We start from the raw sequence: 17,547 nt of genomic DNA, 5'->3' as shown, positions 1-17,547 counted from the left end.
AAAAAAAGGATTTGTCAGTGTTACAGGGCAAGACCTTCTGATGAGGTGATGTGCTGACAAACAAATCAGCAGACACACAGTGTCCCTGCACGAGCACGCTCGCATTAATTGTATCCAGAATGAATAATTCAGACTCAGAGACCTGACGTTGAGCAGCATGAATAAAAGATCCCCCAGTAGAAAGTGTTGCCATAAACTGACACAAATAAAACTGCTACCAATAGCAGTGGTAGCAGAGGCTTAATGAAGAGATGAAACAGGAGGATTACAGGCTAACGCCTTTGTGATTACATCCAGTGGGGGTAAAGCGGCAGGTGTGCTGTGTCTCCAATAGAACGCTTAAGTCAGTAAACTCACATGTAAAATGTGTACACAGTGTTCTTACTGGCGCAGTGTGTGAATTCCCACAGAATTGTGTCGTCTCGAATCCAGCGCAGATGTTGCCCGGAAATTATGATCGCGACATGCTGCCTGCTTTTCTTTCGTGACTGTGTTTTCGCATGCGACATGGAGATTGACGCCGCCATCGGCACCAATGACGTGGTTTTTTTTCATTTTCGCAAATTTTACAATGCGCTGGTGGTCCCTCCCCTTCCGCTACAGAGCCAAGATGGCCACCATTCAGGGTGAGAAGGTTCCAAAGTTTTACAAGTGCACAATCCAAAATATTATAATGCACTGCTTATTGTTTTACTTGTCAGTTATCTCAAGTATGCAGAATTGCAACCCAACACCAAGTCAGATTGCACCTGAGCAATAGACACCTGTGCTGATGAAAAGACAGTCAGGTCTGGATTGTGTGTAGGTCCGAGAGTGTGTGCTGCCACCAAACCTAAAAGTGTGTCTAAGCCTATAAAAGTTTGAACTACTGTGGGGCACTGCCTCTTCTCTCACTCTTCCTGTCAGAAAGTGTGAGAACACAGTTTCAGCAGCTGCAAAGGAGGGGAAATCTCCACCGAGCAACAAGAACCTATTTCGGTGACAGGAGATGAATGTGGCGGCAGGGGGGGGGCGAGAGCATATTCACTTTGGTCTCAGGTCAAACTTAACAAAGGAAGACGAATTAGCACCAGGAAAAGAGAACAGCCACCCGAGGAAATAAGAGATCTCCCACTCCGCATATTATTCCGTCTTTGGCAAGTACACAGTCAGCCTGAAAAGGCACTACATTTAACTGTCAACTGGAAAAAATATGGGGCTAGTGGATCTCTGGGTGCTGGCAGTCTGCACTTCCTCACCTCCAATAATCCTAACAAGAATAAATTGTGGGCTGGAATGTCAGAAGATTAGTCTTGGTGAAAGATTAATGTCTAGGACTCTGAGTGGAAGTGGAAAGGCCAGGGTTATATTGTGTCAGCTGCCCATCTGAGTGAAAGTGGTCGACAGAGGAAAACCTATCATGCACTAGGAGTAATGACGAACAATGGAGTTGAAGATTAAGACTTTGGAGTCATGTGGTGACAGAATGATGTGTTTTATATATTGGAACCAAGGATACTGACAGAAATTAGTCACCGGGGGACAGGTCCTTATAGGGAGCAGATGATGACAACCACTTGGAATCAAAACACAATTCATCCACGACAGTTGTCTACATATTTTCCTCTGGATGCAAGAATGTGAGCGGCTAGCTGTCGATGGGGTTTGTAACTGGATTACAGACAGTCACAGTGGCCGAGTAAAGGGTGATGTGACCAACCTCTCGGGAGAACAAAAACAAATTACATGACAGAGTGGAAAAAAGAGGCGCTTAGCTTTATCAATACAGCACAGGTTGACTCCTGTGCTCACAAATCCAGACGTCGACAACAACACAGGCCTTTATCTCGTTCAGGGAGACACATTGAGGCTGCACCCGCAGCCTGTAAGCTCAAGGTGGGCCAGTGTAACCAGAGGAGACGACGGTAGGAGGCTCTCCTCTCCTGAACACTGCACTAGTTGCTTGTGTAACATTTGCATATTACTCAATAGACCTGTTCTCTGACTTCAGAGAAGGATATCATCGTGAATCAATCAAACGTTCAACCAATCTATCCGTCAATCAATCATTCATCTCAATTGTCCCTGCTGGGAAATGTATGATACAGTCAGGTTAGCTGAAAAAACAAAACAATCACAAACACTTGACACACGAAAGGAAAGATAACACAGACAAATGTCTACGACACAGATATTACAATAAAACAGACAAACAAACTGGTGAAGTGAAGAACAATTCTGCTGTCTTGTGAAACCATCCATGACTTAAGTTTAAATGTGATGTTGCTATCTTTGTGAGGAACACTTCTTTGACATCTTGCTTCGTCGTGATCGTTGTCGATTGTTTGAGGGTTAAAGAAATACAGTAGTTTGACATTTTGGGAAAATGCACTTGTTCACTCTTGTTCATAAGACGATATGTGTGATACCACTCTGGAGTATTTTCCCCAGATAACCAGCTCCAGGATGTTATTGCTCCTGGCCAAAGAATAGTTCGGAACATGGTCTGTGACTTATAATGTTATAAGTTTATAAGTGAGCTTTAGAGGTTTTACCTCCTAGACTAGTTGTTTCACATGAGAAATATCAATCTTGTCATCTAGTCGCTGTAAGACAGCAAACAAGCCTGTATCTCAAATTCCTATTTCTATTCTGATTCCTATATTCCAATTTTAAATAACATTTAGGTTCAGGCTATGGTTACGGTTCAGCACATTATGTAAAAATGGTCCCCACAAATGTAGTAGGTCAATTATTAGTGTTTCTCTGTACCTCATATTGAAATCTATGATATCAACTCAAATATGTTCAAACCTTCACAGGAAAAATCATCACTTTGAACCGCGGATATCTGTTGTGACACTCCAGGCACCAGCGTGGCACTAAGCTATTTGAAGAGTCAATAAACATCCTATTCAAAAAATGATTTGTGCATAAAAGCAGTAGCAAAATAGTTTGAGCTTGTAAAGTATCGGTCTTCCTCTTAGGCAGCATGTAGATACAGTGTTGATTGTGTTGCATATTTCTGAGATGCTGGCATTTTTCACTTTTGGAACATGTTGGTTGGGCTGCTTTCGATCAAAATAACATCATAGTAGAATTTAACATCCCCATTGTGCTGTAATTTAATTTGCCCTTTTCTGTGTGTGCCCATCCATTGATATTACAGGGACAAATAATAATCCCAGAAGGACCCTCTGCCTTACTCCACTTCATCTGATTCTCTGATCTAATTTAGTCCCAGTGGCCAAACAGCCAAAGGGGATTCAGACGCAAGGGAAAATCTTTGTCGATACATGTAGCTGTCGCCTTAATCGGCCCAATCAGTCAAAGCTAACACAGTGCTGACCAGCACATGGGTATTCACGGGGTAAATCAATTGCAAATGATTGGCACTCACAGCATTTACCCTGAGAGGAAGCTGGGGCAGGGGCGGTGGTGTGGGGGGAGGGGGGGTGGGGGGGTAGACAGGTTGATTGAGCGGTGTTGACAGGGGGACCGCTGTGATCTCTTACCTCTCTCCACTGTTTGGTCTCCACGCCTTGGGTGTACAACACAACCACTGAGGAGAAAAAGAAGAGGAGGAGGAGGAGGAGGAAGAGGAGGAGGTGTGTGTGTGTGGGGGGGGGGGGGGGGGGTAAAGAGAAAAAGAGAGGGAGAGCAGGGAGAATTACATTGTCACTGAACAATCTCAATCAAGCAACCCACTTACTCCAATACGGTTTGTTCTATTCCTCCTTTGCTGACGCTCGTCATTAATCACCCTGCCACGCCCCGGCAGCACAAATGAAGTGCCAAGCCTGATAAGCTGCATAACGTTTTGTGTTTGATGTCTCCACATGCAAGGAACCAAAGTTCTGAAGCGAGACTGAAAGCTCCGGTAGCACAAACTTAGCCACACAATCAAAACACATTTCCTGAATGGTGAGATTCTCCTGAATCCTATTTGATTTTGCGACTCCAACTGAAGCAGAGGCAGGCACACGCTACGTGACCCGTCATATATCCCCAGGTTCATCTTCAGGCGAATGCAAATCGGGGCAAGTATTGTATTTTAACAGTAGCCTGTTTATACAAAGGCCTTCAACCTCCTGACTATTATGTTAAATGCCCCCTTCATTCTCTATCCTGCAGGGAGTATCTAAGAAAATGTCTGTGGCAGTTCCCTATGCGTCTCACCAAAAGATTCCCATTTGTATTCAAAGGCTGGCGTTTACACCCTGCACGCATTAAGGCCCTTTCTATAGCTCTCAGTGAAAGAGGCTGTCACATTACATTGCAGATGATACGCATTTTTTGAAAGAACACTTTGAAAATGAATCAAAGTTAAGCTCAGCAAAATTAAAAAGTGCAAAAGGAAAGGTGGTGTCAATGAAATATACTATGGGCAAAGAAAAACTAAGCTGCCATTATCATCGTAAAAAAAAACAACTTACATGGATCAGATTTGGTGAAAGTGTCTCGGTCCAAGAGGTTCCTGGGGAAAAGGGAAAAAAATCACATATCAAAATCATATTCAGTTCCATCTTATCACGTGCAAATATGTAAATGTTTCCTCTCTTATGCAGTTTAATCAAAAATAATTCCATATGCAAAAGAGCTACAAGATTACTGCAAAGTAATTCACAGTCACACTTAACGTCACATGAATCATACTGTCCTTGAGTTCTCATTTCCAGAAACAATGAGCAGAACAATAAGCACAGTCGAGCTCAGTGAGAGGACACAGAGGACACAGAGCCAAAGGCACCAGTGAAAACAGGCTGCACAGTCCACCACATTTATGATTTTCATTTGCACATCAATAGAAAACACACTCAAACGACGGACAAGATTACAGTTTTCGACTTTCAACTCTGCTATTGAATGACAGATTTTGCAGATTATGGTCACAGCTGCAGGTCACATGACAGACCTGAGCACAGAAAGAACTTTTCCAAATAATACTACAAATTACAAAAGAAACAGTGAAGAAACAATGTCACAAGTGAGGGGATGATGAAATTGACACAAAAATATATGCACTGAAAGAATTATTGAGTGAATCAGTGTATTATTTCTTTGCCGTAACCAGTTCAACCTCAGAGGGACTGGAATCATTATTTAACTAAATCATTGACGACAAAAAAACGATCCACAACTAATTTGATAATCCTTTTTTTAACAAATATTCTAGGGGAAAATGAGACGTGGCAATGTGTAGAAAAAAACTTTTGTGTGTACGACGAGGCGTGCAACTGTTATAGGAATGAATGGGCTGTCTCGAAATGCAATTTTACTCATCAATGACAGCAACGGCTCCACCACATAAGGAAAAATGTGTGATGTGCGATAACACTGTTCAACATTGCGACCTGGGTGACTGGTGATAAATAAGCAGATTTTGAGTGCAGCGCATATAGTGTTTAGCTCCTATATCTTCCTCAGCCAACCAATCAATCCGAGGGTGGCTGACGGCGAGCTGGGGCTTCATCTGATTGGCCAAATGCTCCGAATGCGTGGCCCCAACATCCCGGGCTCCATCTGATAAGTCAGGTGTTTGCGTGCAAATGCAAGCTTCTGCAGGGCTCATGTTGAGGTTGCAGCTGTGAGGCAGTGGGGGATCTAGCATCACGGTGTAGCTTTAAAATATAATATATATATAACTAAATACCCTATTTACCATACAATATATCAGTACAGTAGAACCTTATCCGTTTTTTTATTGATACCCTTATTGGTTCTTTTTTGAAAGACCAAACTTCAGAACAGGATTAGAATGAATAAAATGTGTTTCTAGAGCAGCAACATACATAATAATGTACTACTACGGTAGATAAACAAAATCCTATCTCTCTGTGGGGGGGGGGGGGGAGATCTAAAATGTCAATAAACTAGATCATATTCTGACATGAAAGCACTGAGTGAAGCTGAATGAAAAACACAACACATCAGTCACTATCATCCTCTCCTCCGTCCTCTGCAGCTGCTGATGTGGATTCATCGCCTGCAGGTATCGCTGCTGGAGAGGGGGCGGCTGCTGTCTCAGCCTGTAGCTTCACAAAACATTTGAAATAACCCAAGATATGTGGCAGATTAAGAGAGCGGTATACAAGCAGACAGCCTTCCCCCTTGGCTTGTTCGTAACAATTCACTTTTAGCCTAACAAGCATGTTGTGTGTGCGTGCGTGCGTAACACCTACTGCTGCTGTTTAACATATTGCTTTCTCTATCGGTTAAAAGCTTGTTGAACAGGTTGTGTGATTATTGGCATTTTGCTCATGAGGGTTTTGATTACACTCCAGGGCTACAGGCGAAGTTGCTGTCAACACAAGTGATCTCATTGGTCTCCAACGCCGCCTCTGTGCTGTCCACCGTGGGTGTGTTTTTGTGTCAGAGGAGAGGCTGCAGCCCGACCGTAAAAGGGACACCAGGAAACATTTAGAATTCTATATTTTTTCACATTCATTTGGCTCAGATATTGAACTTGGCATGTGGAAATGCTTTTAGAAAATAGTAATTCATCACTTTTCAGGCTGAACAAATTGTTTGAGATACATGTTCACATCACGATGGTGATGAAAATAATATCATCAGTCAGCTCTAATGACACCACAAAGGAAATTGTGATGTAAACGTGACCCACAATCAGCTCTTTCGCAGCTCGGCATCGCTGCAGCACGAAGGTGAGGAGCAGTGTAGCTGGGTTTTGCTTTGGTGGCTCCTGCCCGAGGGGAAGAGAGCAACAAGCCACAACACACACACTACATACTGTATGATGATTTCACAGCTCGCTGCAACATGGTGCTATCAATACATTGAACAGGTCCATCAGTATGCATCCCTGGGCTAAATCAGATTCAAAGCTCATTTAACATTCATGGCAGCATCACTGCAGGTCACTGGAGGCCAAAGCATGCTGCATGTGTGCCGTGTTGCTGAGTTTCCCTCTCATCCAGTTCGTTTTCAGCGATGGATGGAGTTATGTAAGTCACACTCATTCAGTTACCATGAAGTTTCCCTCACTTTGAACCACTATCACAAAAAGAAAAGGCAACAACTGCACGTATATTGTATACCTACAACAGCCTCAAAATCCTCAAATAAGGCATAAACTCGGTCGCTGTGCAGAGGATATCAGTTCACTTACAGTGATCATCATCCGATACATGTTCAAGCAGCCGAACCCTCACTGATTGGCTCATTCAAGATAAGAACCGCAATCAGCATAATATATTTCATATTTTTTGCCTCTCCAAATTGGATTGTGTGTGTGTGTGTGTGTGTGCGACACGACGTGTGACACGACAACTAAAGCCACCCCCTTCAAGTATTTCCTTCTCTCACTGAACACGATCTGATCAAACAGGCATAACCTTTAAAAAGTAAGACAGTTCCAACCATCGGTAATTTCATATAACATTTTTGATGAGACATTTCCCAGATGGGCCCAACCTCCTCATTAGCATAACAATATAATGTAAGAGCCTATACAGTATACACACATCTTGTTTCTGGTTGTTGATTGTGAGCAGTGTAAATAAATAACTTGCATGCAGTTGAGAACAATCCTCATCCCTTTAGGGGACAGCAGGGTTTCAATGAATATAGAGTAGATTTCAGGACTATCATTCATGTACACATAATTCTCCAATCCCGGACACAAAATCTTCTCTCAAATGGATACGTGGGGGGATAATAGATGCAGCTATGTTGGGTATTAGCCTCGGGCTTAGCCTGACTACATTTGGAACATTGTCAGTGTAATTATCTTTGGCGATAACAAAGCCATCCGTGACTAACTGCCTCTTTATATCCACCTGTTACTGCCTGGCATCCATTACCCTTGTCCATCACCTTTTCCTGTTTCTCAGTGCGGAGAGGAGTGTACACACACTTTTTCAGTTTTGTATAACATTACCGTGGACAACAAGCCTTCATTTGAGTTGCTCAACCCCCTCACTGTATTCACCCGTCTGCTCTATGAAGAAATGATCAGCAGACGCATTTATTCGCCAATACAAATGAATCCAGCTGCTTGCAGTGCACATGGTCAGAGAACACTGCAGTGCTGCAGGACCATTATCTCAGATAATCTGTCTGCTCCCACCGAAGTAACGCTGACTATTTCAAAAGGTAACCACGTCTCTCTACAAATCCCAGTGGGATAAGAGAAGATCATTATCCCAAAAGCTGATGTGGCGAAAGGTTGTTGATGAGGATGAAGTTCATTGAAAGTAGGACAAAAGTAATGAGATCCAGCTACCTTTCATCCGCACATTTCAAATATCAACCTTGTTCCAGACCACAGCCATTTTGTGATCACTATAACTTGAAACATATGGCATCACTCTTTTTATTTCTCTTGATCTCACCACCTTCATTAAATCTTTGAGTCTGATTATCTACTTGTGTCACTTTTTTATTAAATATTTAAATACTTGTCATAAATCCTGGGGCTACGTCCACAATAATTCACTTAATACGTAATACAAACACACAAAAAATGGAATTCAATTTCTCTAGGGGGGAAAAAAGGATCAAATTTACATTTAATTGCCATCTTTCTATTATCCCTAAGAATTGTTTATCAATTAGTGCAATACGCTGGAAGTAAATGGTTATGCATACTTAAATAAACAAGTAAGGAAGGACAAGGAAAATGTGTTAACCCTGAATGACCAGCACTCAACGCGTGTTCTGCAATCGTATTTCCAACTCAGTTGGGTTGTATATATGTGTCAAAAAGTGTTTTATTCAGCAAAATTGGTATATCTTTCCATTGCCAGCCAACTGTGGATAAGGTTTGATCTCTAAAAACATGGCAGGATGCTGAGCTCCAATTTCAAAGAATATATTAAGAGCACGAACCTCCGCTAAGTCCGATCGATCCCAGCTCCTTCATCCATGTGACTGATTATTAAACTAAAAAATGTGTGAATTAATTCCTGCACTCAGTGTCTTATTGTCAGCTCTCCTTTAATTCCCTGCTTTCTTAAAGTTGTCCAAATCATAATTGGCACCTTGGAGGAACAGCAACTAATTCAGTGGAAAGTGATTTTAAATGGTGATGAATATGGCCGGCCCGCTCCAATATGAACTGCTCCCTCATTGGTATTTGAAGGGACTGACTGGTTTAGAGGAAAAAAATATTACATAAAAAACAATGGGAGGATGGCTGGGAGATAAATATTAATAATGGTTTGCATTTTCAAGTCGACTCTCTCACTTCATTTTCCCTGCTGCCCGTGGCCCTCTCGTCTTTGAGCGAGAATAGACATGTTCTTTCCACTCGCACACCGTGGGGTCAGTAGGTCTACTTTTTGTCTAATACAACCTTAAGCAGCATCTCTGGGGGTCAAAGGGGCTGAGAAGCCACATGGGATGTGTATGCTGCTACAGAGGTTAGCAAGGCCTTCACAAACCCGGTGGGTTTCCTTTATGTAGACTGAAACATTGAGTTTCCCTTGGGGACATTTTCATTTACGAAGGAAATAAATGACAGTTTGTTATTCAGGAAAAGTCCTCAGATTCAGGCTTGAGCGCTGCTTAATCGTGGAAATTAAAACACACAAATCAAAATAACATCTGATGAAAAATCTGAAGCTCTACTGCGTTTCATTAGTGGAAATGATCTCTCTGCGTGTTGTGTAACTGATTCGCCGGATGGTGACAGATGAAGATGATACCAGTAGTGCTGCTTTTGTCTTGAACTAAAAAAAAACCTTCCGTTACATTCTGCGCACAATCTTCTCCGTTTATTAGCGACAGATCCATCTGCTGACCTTTACTGCAACGCCACCAGGTGTCTTCTTCTCCTCCTCCTGTTTAATTATTCAGTTTCTGTTCAACCTGGGATCCCTCTGCCAGGGTGACCGTCTCAGAGGCAGTGACAGAATCTCAGTCATAAAACTGCTCTTCTGCTCGTGTAGTAAATGTGAATGTGACGACGCTGAGACTCCCTGTTTCGGGGTGACTTGTGTGGTGTGTGACTAATGTCTGACCTGGGAATAATATCACTGCTAATTGCACACTGTGACAGCTCGGTGTGCTCGGTGCACCTAGCCCACTCTGAATTTATGCCAAATTCATCTCTCTGTTCCATCTGAAAAAAAGATGGAAGCTGCAGCTATCTATGCAGGCACACATTACCCATGTACTTCACAGACATAAAGCAACATAAAGCACGACTACGTGAGGAACAAGTCAGGCAGAGTAAAGCAATATTAATCCCATACATATTTTGGCTTTGACTGATCATAAAACAGAGATAGGGTAAAGAAACTGTGTGGATTCAGTCAAGTGTGGAGTGGCTAGAGCAGGGTTGATTTCAATAATGACTCTGATAATAAAGCATACAAAGAAATTCTCTCAGAGGATAACACTAATTGAGATTAGTGAGGGATGAGATGGCTGCGAGTGTACAGTACCTGATAGGATTGGAAGCCACGATGTTTCTTAACAGACCGCCTGATAATCAAATCATCAGACAGAATTGGCATTTGATTTGATTTCACGCCACGGAAGCTGTTAGCAGTTCTTAAAGTGAAAAGTGACAACCTTTGGGCTTTAATTTGTCATTTTATTTAGTTAAAACTGATTGCACAGTGTAATGTAGATAGAAAAACGACACCATTCGCTTGGTCATCAATGAGCCTCGCATTCACCATGTTATTCTCTTGGCCGCGGTTTTCGTGGAAAAATGTAGTCTTGATTTCAGCACAAATCAACTCTTTCATTGACGGAGCTCGCTGAAAAGATAAAAGCCCCAATTCTTCATCCAGTCCACTGAGGTGTGATTGGTCACTTGCTTTACTAAAGCTCGAATTATGCCTCTGCAGTTTTACACATACCGTATGGTATTTACGAAACATTGGGGTGTGTGGGGCGCTGTTTGTAAAGTGGCACATGCTGAAATTGGAAGCAACATTTTTCCACATTTAGCTCAGTGTTGTCAAAAGTGCTGTGATTAATAAATCCAATATCCTTTTCAAGTTTTGCTTCATGCATTGGTTGGCCTGCACTGCCAATGGGGCAAAGTTTTATGTTTCCTTTACAGTGTAGTCATTTTTCACTTCAGTAAAATGCAGCACATTACATTGTCAGACAGTTAGCAGTGAGTACTGGAGATAACATGGACCTCTCCGTTCCGCTGTGACATCAGGGCACTTTGCAGTGAATAATTTAACCCTCTTAGAATTTGGATATTAAAATAAATTGTGGGAGTTTAAATCCCCTGTCATCCCTGTAGCTCAGTCTTCCTCTTGGCTTCTATCCACAAACAGGTAACGCATATGTGTCATGACTTGTGCAAATGAAGTGTCTATATTTATATTTCACATCAACACCCTGGCAATGGGTTTCAGCAGCAACACAACTGTGTCAGCCACATGATACTAAAGGCTTTTTTTAAATTATACTCTGGACTCAGAGTCTCTTTTTGAACTGTTGAGCCCCTTGACTCCAAAGACCACTTCGTTACACATTTGTTAACTGAAAAAAAAATATAGCAATTTTGTGTATGAAGACAAAAGGTTCTCCAGCCTTTTCCGTCGTTTTTACATACAGACCATCAATTTGGTATTTGGTATTTCTGAAAGCTGAACAAGTTGTGATCTTGTCTGATAACTATAAAGACTTTTTTTAGTTGCTTTGTTGTAGAACTTTGTAGAACACTGAAATGTATAAAACATAAAATTGATCAACTACTTTTAAATGATCAATTGTGATGTTTCAGCTTCATACACAGCTGTGTAGCAAAAGCTCAGAGACACACTTTCACCATCACAGGCAGAAATGTCCATTTCAATTACTGTCTACTCTACAATATGATTGTATCTAACAGAAGATTCCTACCTCACACACAGACATGACACAAATCTGACAGTGAGCCCTTCGGCTAAGAGTGTCATCACGTGAGAAACCTTGGGCATATGCAACATAATGTGGTGAAACCCACAGAGCAGCCTGTCACACTTTGTACAAATCCATTACTAGCTCTCATATTTCCCAGACAAGTTGTGATCTTAGGTCAAATATCCCCTGACAGACATCCACTGACATACTCTGCTGACCCTGAAGGTTTTCTGAAACGAGTGACAAAAGCAGCCTGATCTCTCTGAGCCCAGAGAAACTGCTTTGATTTGTTTGTATTTTTTGCGACGCCACACTCTTGACTTTTCCCGTCATTCCAATCAACACTTTCAGATGACACAGGCAACGTCGGCAGAGTGTTATGAACCACTGGCACGGCACCACATCTGTGTTTCTGTGGGACCCCCCTCTGCTGCCATACATCCCAAATGAGAATATATAATATCACTGACACCACCACAAGCACCACAAGTGTCTGGGATCCAAACTCATTTTCACTGTGTCAGGGGTGCATGCATAATCATCCGCTTCATCAACCTGCGAGACTCGCCTGCTGCAATCTGAACATTCCCAAAATTAGAAGGAAAAAAAAAAAAATCTGCCTCCTCTTGGCACCCTCGTGTCTCTCAGCTTTGATCCCCAAAACAGATGCGACACATCTCCCACAGGCAGGAGATAAGGGCTGCGAGGTCGCCTCAGGTCAGTCTTAACCCAGAACACATTATGAAGAGAACAGCACAGTAGGAAAAAAAACACTGCAAATTGAAACTCTTCTCCTACTCTGAAATTTATTTTATTAATATTTTAAACTCTTGCGCAATGCTTCAGTGAAAACTTGGGGGGGGGGGGAAGAGGATGTTTCTACTAGTTAAACCAGGTCACAGGGTTAGATTGAATGTGTAACTTACACTGAATGAGATGAACAGCTACAACAGCTATAAACACAACAACAGCAGCAGAGTTACAGGCCATATCATACTCAGATAAACAATAGGTTGGCTATGAGCATGAATCCAAATTGCACTACTCAAGCTATTGTTTTTGACAGATCGAGAGACGACGTCGCACATCCTAATCGTCCTGATGATTTCATTACCCCCCCCCCCGCACGCTGCAACGATTGCCTCAGGAAGAGCTCAGATCAAGAAGCATGCCCCAAGTGTTCAGACTGACCCCCAGGGGAACAGCAATCAGTGGCCTTGTGTGCCAGGGATCCTCTCCTGCACACATTTGTCACGGGTTGCTGGCAATCATGTGACCTCTTGTGTTCTTCACCAGGTAATGAATCCCTCGAGAGCCGAGGGGCCCCGGCTGACTTATATCCCCGTAGCCATGGAATGCATTGATTGGATGCAGTGCTACTCTAACCAATCTATCACAGCAAATGAACGGTTACGGTGAGCTCCGAGGCGACAGCAGAGACTTGGAGGGTATGGACAAGACCCAGCATCTTTATCTTGATGAAATGAGCAATCGGGGCTGGTGAAGTCCGATCATCAAGCTGTCAGGTGGGAGGCTGAGCGCGGTGGGCGGGAGGGTGGCTTCCTCAGCCGATTTCACTTTTAACAGCATACATGTCGTCTGTTTTGACACATAGCGAAGGACCAATGCATTTTTAATATGAGCTCTCTATTGATTTGTTAAAAGTAAGATTAGAGCTACATCCTTGTCCCTGGCGGTTTTCCTGGACTCGATGGTGTTTATCATGTACTTACAATGATAAAGTGTCCATATCTGGACTTTTCATCAAATCATTCTGCTCTTCTCTTTACCTTCCCTCCGCCTCAGAATTGAAACCATCTAAAATGATGATATGCCACCAGGTAATCTTTCAGGTGCAAGAAATTATTTTCCCCTTGCTGTTTTCTGCTAGGGAATGTAAACCTTAGTCAGAGTTGTCAAGCTAAGCAACCTGATTCTGGTCAAAGAGGCACATACGTTTTACAAATCACAAAAATCCTGAACATGGATCTGTACTGTGAAGAACTAGCCTGGGACCCAGATGAATTCTGGGAGCTCGTTGAGGATTCGTTGCTCTCATTGGTTGTAAGTCTATCCAATTGCATCCGGAGGCATTTTGGTCCGTGTCTGTTGGTAACGCCTCTTGAAAATCGAAAATGACCTGAGATGTCCAGGACTAATACTCATTTGAGTATTAGTCTGGCTACGCCAGGCTAGTGAAGAACCAAATATAGAGGAAAAATTATCTTTTTAATTAAATGAAAATCCATGTGTCAAGCCTTAAAGGGCTTTGTGGGTTTAAGTTAGGGTTTTTTTTTCTAGCTAACTGTAAAACTGTGCTTCACAGAAGAACCGCAGAGCTGAAGCCCCAGTTTCCCTCAAGTCATTGTACATGGGAACTCTGAGACTGTCTGGTTAGCTGAGATACAGAAAGCGCACATTCTACCATCCACCGAGATTCACATTTACTACTTTGCTCAAAATTAAAGCATGACGAAGCAAATTGCATAGACAACTGCTGAAATATTCAGCAGAGCTGCTTAAATATTAAGTAAAGAACACACATTACTGCCACGCAAGAGGTGGGATGATGCCTGTCAAGGCACCAGGGGCCCACGGGCCCCAACCCACTGAACTGTTTATTTACCGGTGCACGTTTGGTTCGGCAGATGTGGGAACAGAGGCCACTCGAGTTTGAAGAGCCATCTCATCACTCAGTTGGGAGTGGAGCCCTCGCAGCCGTGAAGCAGATGATCCGGTGCTCGGCTCACTGGCTGACCTGTGAGCAAAACCAATCCTGCCATGGAAGGGAAACAATGTGCTATCACAGCGATATATATACACACTTGTTTCGTTGAGGGTTTGTCTGCTTCATTTCCTCCAGTATGCTGTGGTGCAATTTTGGCAGAGGGTTATGACAATGCCTGTAGGGCCACATGCAGCAATTCAGTTTCATTTGCACTGCAGTCTCTGAGCTTTCAGGCTTACTAAATCTATTAAGGAGTTTCACAGCTTTCTGCCTCTCACCAACAACACCCATTGTTTCCATTTGCTTCTACTGGATGCAGCCAAAAAATACACTTGCTGATAAGTGGGAGGAATGGCCGCATGCATGGCTGTGTTCTCCATATTTGTTTACATCTTGAGCCATCCAGTGCTTGAACTTTGAAGCAGTCCTCAGAGGTCGGACGTGAGCTATACTGTATCAAATCTCCACAAGTCGAAAAGAAGAGGCGACGGGACCTGAAGTCATTGCATCTAAAACGGACAACGTTTTCAAGGCCAAGTGAGAGCAGGGAGGAATCTTTTTTTTTTTCCTCTATCAAATTGTGTGCTGGAGCAAGTCTTTGTTTGGAGAGATATTAATGACAGACAAGGGAGCTGCAGATCCACAGAGCCTGGAGGCATCAACAAACATCCCAGTTTTAAGTATGAAAAATCAAAAAAACAATGGTGTACCAAGAGGGAAATAACACAAGTCCAGCTGCAACTCCCACCAAACGCGCCAAAATAGATAAAACACACACACACAGCAGGAGCTTCGTACACAAACTGACACTTGCTCTTATACCTCAGTTTTACATGCTGTAGACCTTTGAAGGGAATTAATGCTGTTCACCCTTTTTAAAACTGCCCCCACTCCCATCGCCGCATCAGGCTGACCCCTCAGGATTCTGCATAATCAATGTATATAATGCATATTATGTATAATTAATCAATATCCAGAGAGATTTATATGGTCGTCTACATGACAAAAGCAACGTTGGATGTGTTGAACAACGTCACAATGTCAAAGAGGCTGATGAAGATTCAGATTCCCCTCCAAACAACTGACTGGGTAGATGGAGATTAGAAGAAGGGGAAGCAGATGGGAGAACCCTGGCAGCGAGGCGTTGGGTTGATGAATGTCTGGACTGTGGTTTTATGCGCATTCAATTTTGAAATGGCCTCAGGATCCACATGGGAACACATCGTTTGCATGCATATACACCAACTGATGTAGCCAGAAGGTACAAACAGAAAAAAAAACCCACTGAGGATCAGGGCCAAGAGGACACACAGCTGGGGAATTAACATCCACTTCTAAGAAAGAAAAACTGAACCGACTGTGCATGTCGACCTATACAGTATGTTGCAGCATCATGAGTAATACAGTCTCTACCTGCCCCACCCCATGCTGCTGAAGCAATTGTGTGAGATTTGGGGCTTGGCGGAGCAGAGGGGATTCAGTTAAACGCCGATGCACAGGGGGGAGGGGATCACCGCACATTGAACGCTAATCGTGACCTCCACGTTTCTGCAACAAACTATGATCGCCAAGCGCTTCACGCAGCTTCACGCATGACACGCAGCCGCGGGGGGAAAACCTCGCAGGCACGAACCAACAAACTGCGACGCTCGACATCTCCTGTGGCCACGCGACGTGGCGCGCGCGCCAAAACGCAAACTCATAGCGCGCGCTGGTGATCCGTGGGGCTTCATCTGAACAAACACCAGAACCTCACATTTCACAATGAACCAGCCCCCCCCCAAAAAAAAACAACGTCAAAGTTTAGGGGTGGTCAGATTTGCTGCGTGTTATCGATTTCACTTTCTGTGATGGAGGAAATTCTAGACATCACTGCAATGGTAATTAGGTGCTGTATGAATTTATAATTTAAAATTAGAGACTAACGAAATCGCTCTATTTGGAAAATACCACAACGACAACTTATTGTTATTCTATAGGTCTTTACGGCAAAGTCAGAACCTCTACGGGGATTTTACCCATACAGTGATTTGTAATTTTACCCTGTGAAAAGTTTTTATTCTGAAAAAAAAAAATACTAGTTCATTTTCATAAAAAAAGGTTAAGGCTTTCTGTACCAACACAAACATGTCACTGCCCGTTTACCTGTACTCGTTACAACGTGCAGGTTGGTCACAGAACGCGTCCCCAGGAGCGCGCAGCTCCCCAGACCCTGACGCGGACGCAGCAGCGCCGGAGGGGACTCACCTGCATGACACGGTGATCTCCACCTTGGTGGCCGGGATGCTCCCGCTGATGGGGTCGAAATCCCGGACCGGCGCCGTGGCCTCCACTTTGTCCATAACGTCTCCCTCCATGTGCGCGGGAGAACCGGGCCCACACCCCGACCCGCGCGAGTCCCTCTGAACCCGGAGAGCCGACGGCGGAGAGGCGCAGCGCACCGGACGGGAGAGCAGGCGCGGCGGGTGAGGTCCGGGCAGACCTCCTACGTGCTGTCCATCGGACGGGAACAGCATGGGAAGTTGAAGGGGAGGCTTGACCAGAGTGGGATCACATGCCAGGACGCATCAGCGCCAGCTCCGCAGTTTGCCAGGCAAAGACTGAGTGAGCTCTTCTGCCAGAGGAGCGTTAGAAAAGTACGAGCTGGGAACTCCACCCCTCCTGCCCGCATTCTCCTGCACGCTGGGCTGCGACCGACACTCGTTGCAGATTCCAGCTATCGATCTATGGCTGGACGGATCGTTGTTTTTTGCTCAAAATTCGATTGAAGAGACTGACGGGAAATAAATAAGCACCCAGGGTCGTTGCACACATATCATGTGTATTTGATCCCTTCGTTTTTTCTGAACTGATGAATAGCCTAGATGACATATTTTTAATTGAAGGGAGCCAGGCTGTTGAGGCAGAAATTTTCTTTTCTCACTGTGGAAGGTTTGGGAAACCGCAGATTAACATCAAATTAGCGTCAAAATGAAATGTTCAAGCTGAACCCCGAGGTCGCATGT

General features: G+C 43.6%; 1 protein-coding gene across 2 annotated transcripts in view; it reads right to left on the bottom strand.

Annotated features, from left to right (window-relative positions):
- The window catches only part of cpne5a (copine Va), a 60,648-nt gene extending 43,384 nt beyond the window's left edge, over window positions 1-17,264 (bottom strand). Inside the window, exons 1-3 of one of the 2 annotated variants that reach the window (XM_035646136.2) lie at window positions 16,790-17,264; window positions 4,416-4,456; window positions 3,495-3,541 (exon numbers count right to left, since the gene is read on the bottom strand). In XM_035646136.2, the coding sequence (XP_035502029.2) occupies window positions 3,495-3,541; window positions 4,416-4,456; window positions 16,790-17,058 (357 nt within the window). In that variant the 5' untranslated portion in view covers window positions 17,059-17,264. The remainder of the gene's footprint in view (window positions 1-3,494; window positions 3,542-4,415; window positions 4,457-16,789) is intronic. The other variant, XM_035646134.2, reaches the window with a different exon arrangement.
- Window positions 17,265-17,547: the final 283 nt, after the last annotated feature.

The sequence above is a fragment of the Scophthalmus maximus genome, chromosome 3, assembly GCF_022379125.1.
Source record: "Scophthalmus maximus strain ysfricsl-2021 chromosome 3, ASM2237912v1, whole genome shotgun sequence".
Lineage (NCBI taxonomy): Eukaryota > Metazoa > Chordata > Actinopteri > Pleuronectiformes > Scophthalmidae > Scophthalmus > Scophthalmus maximus.
This window is presented reverse-complemented; position numbering and strand designations above follow the sequence as displayed.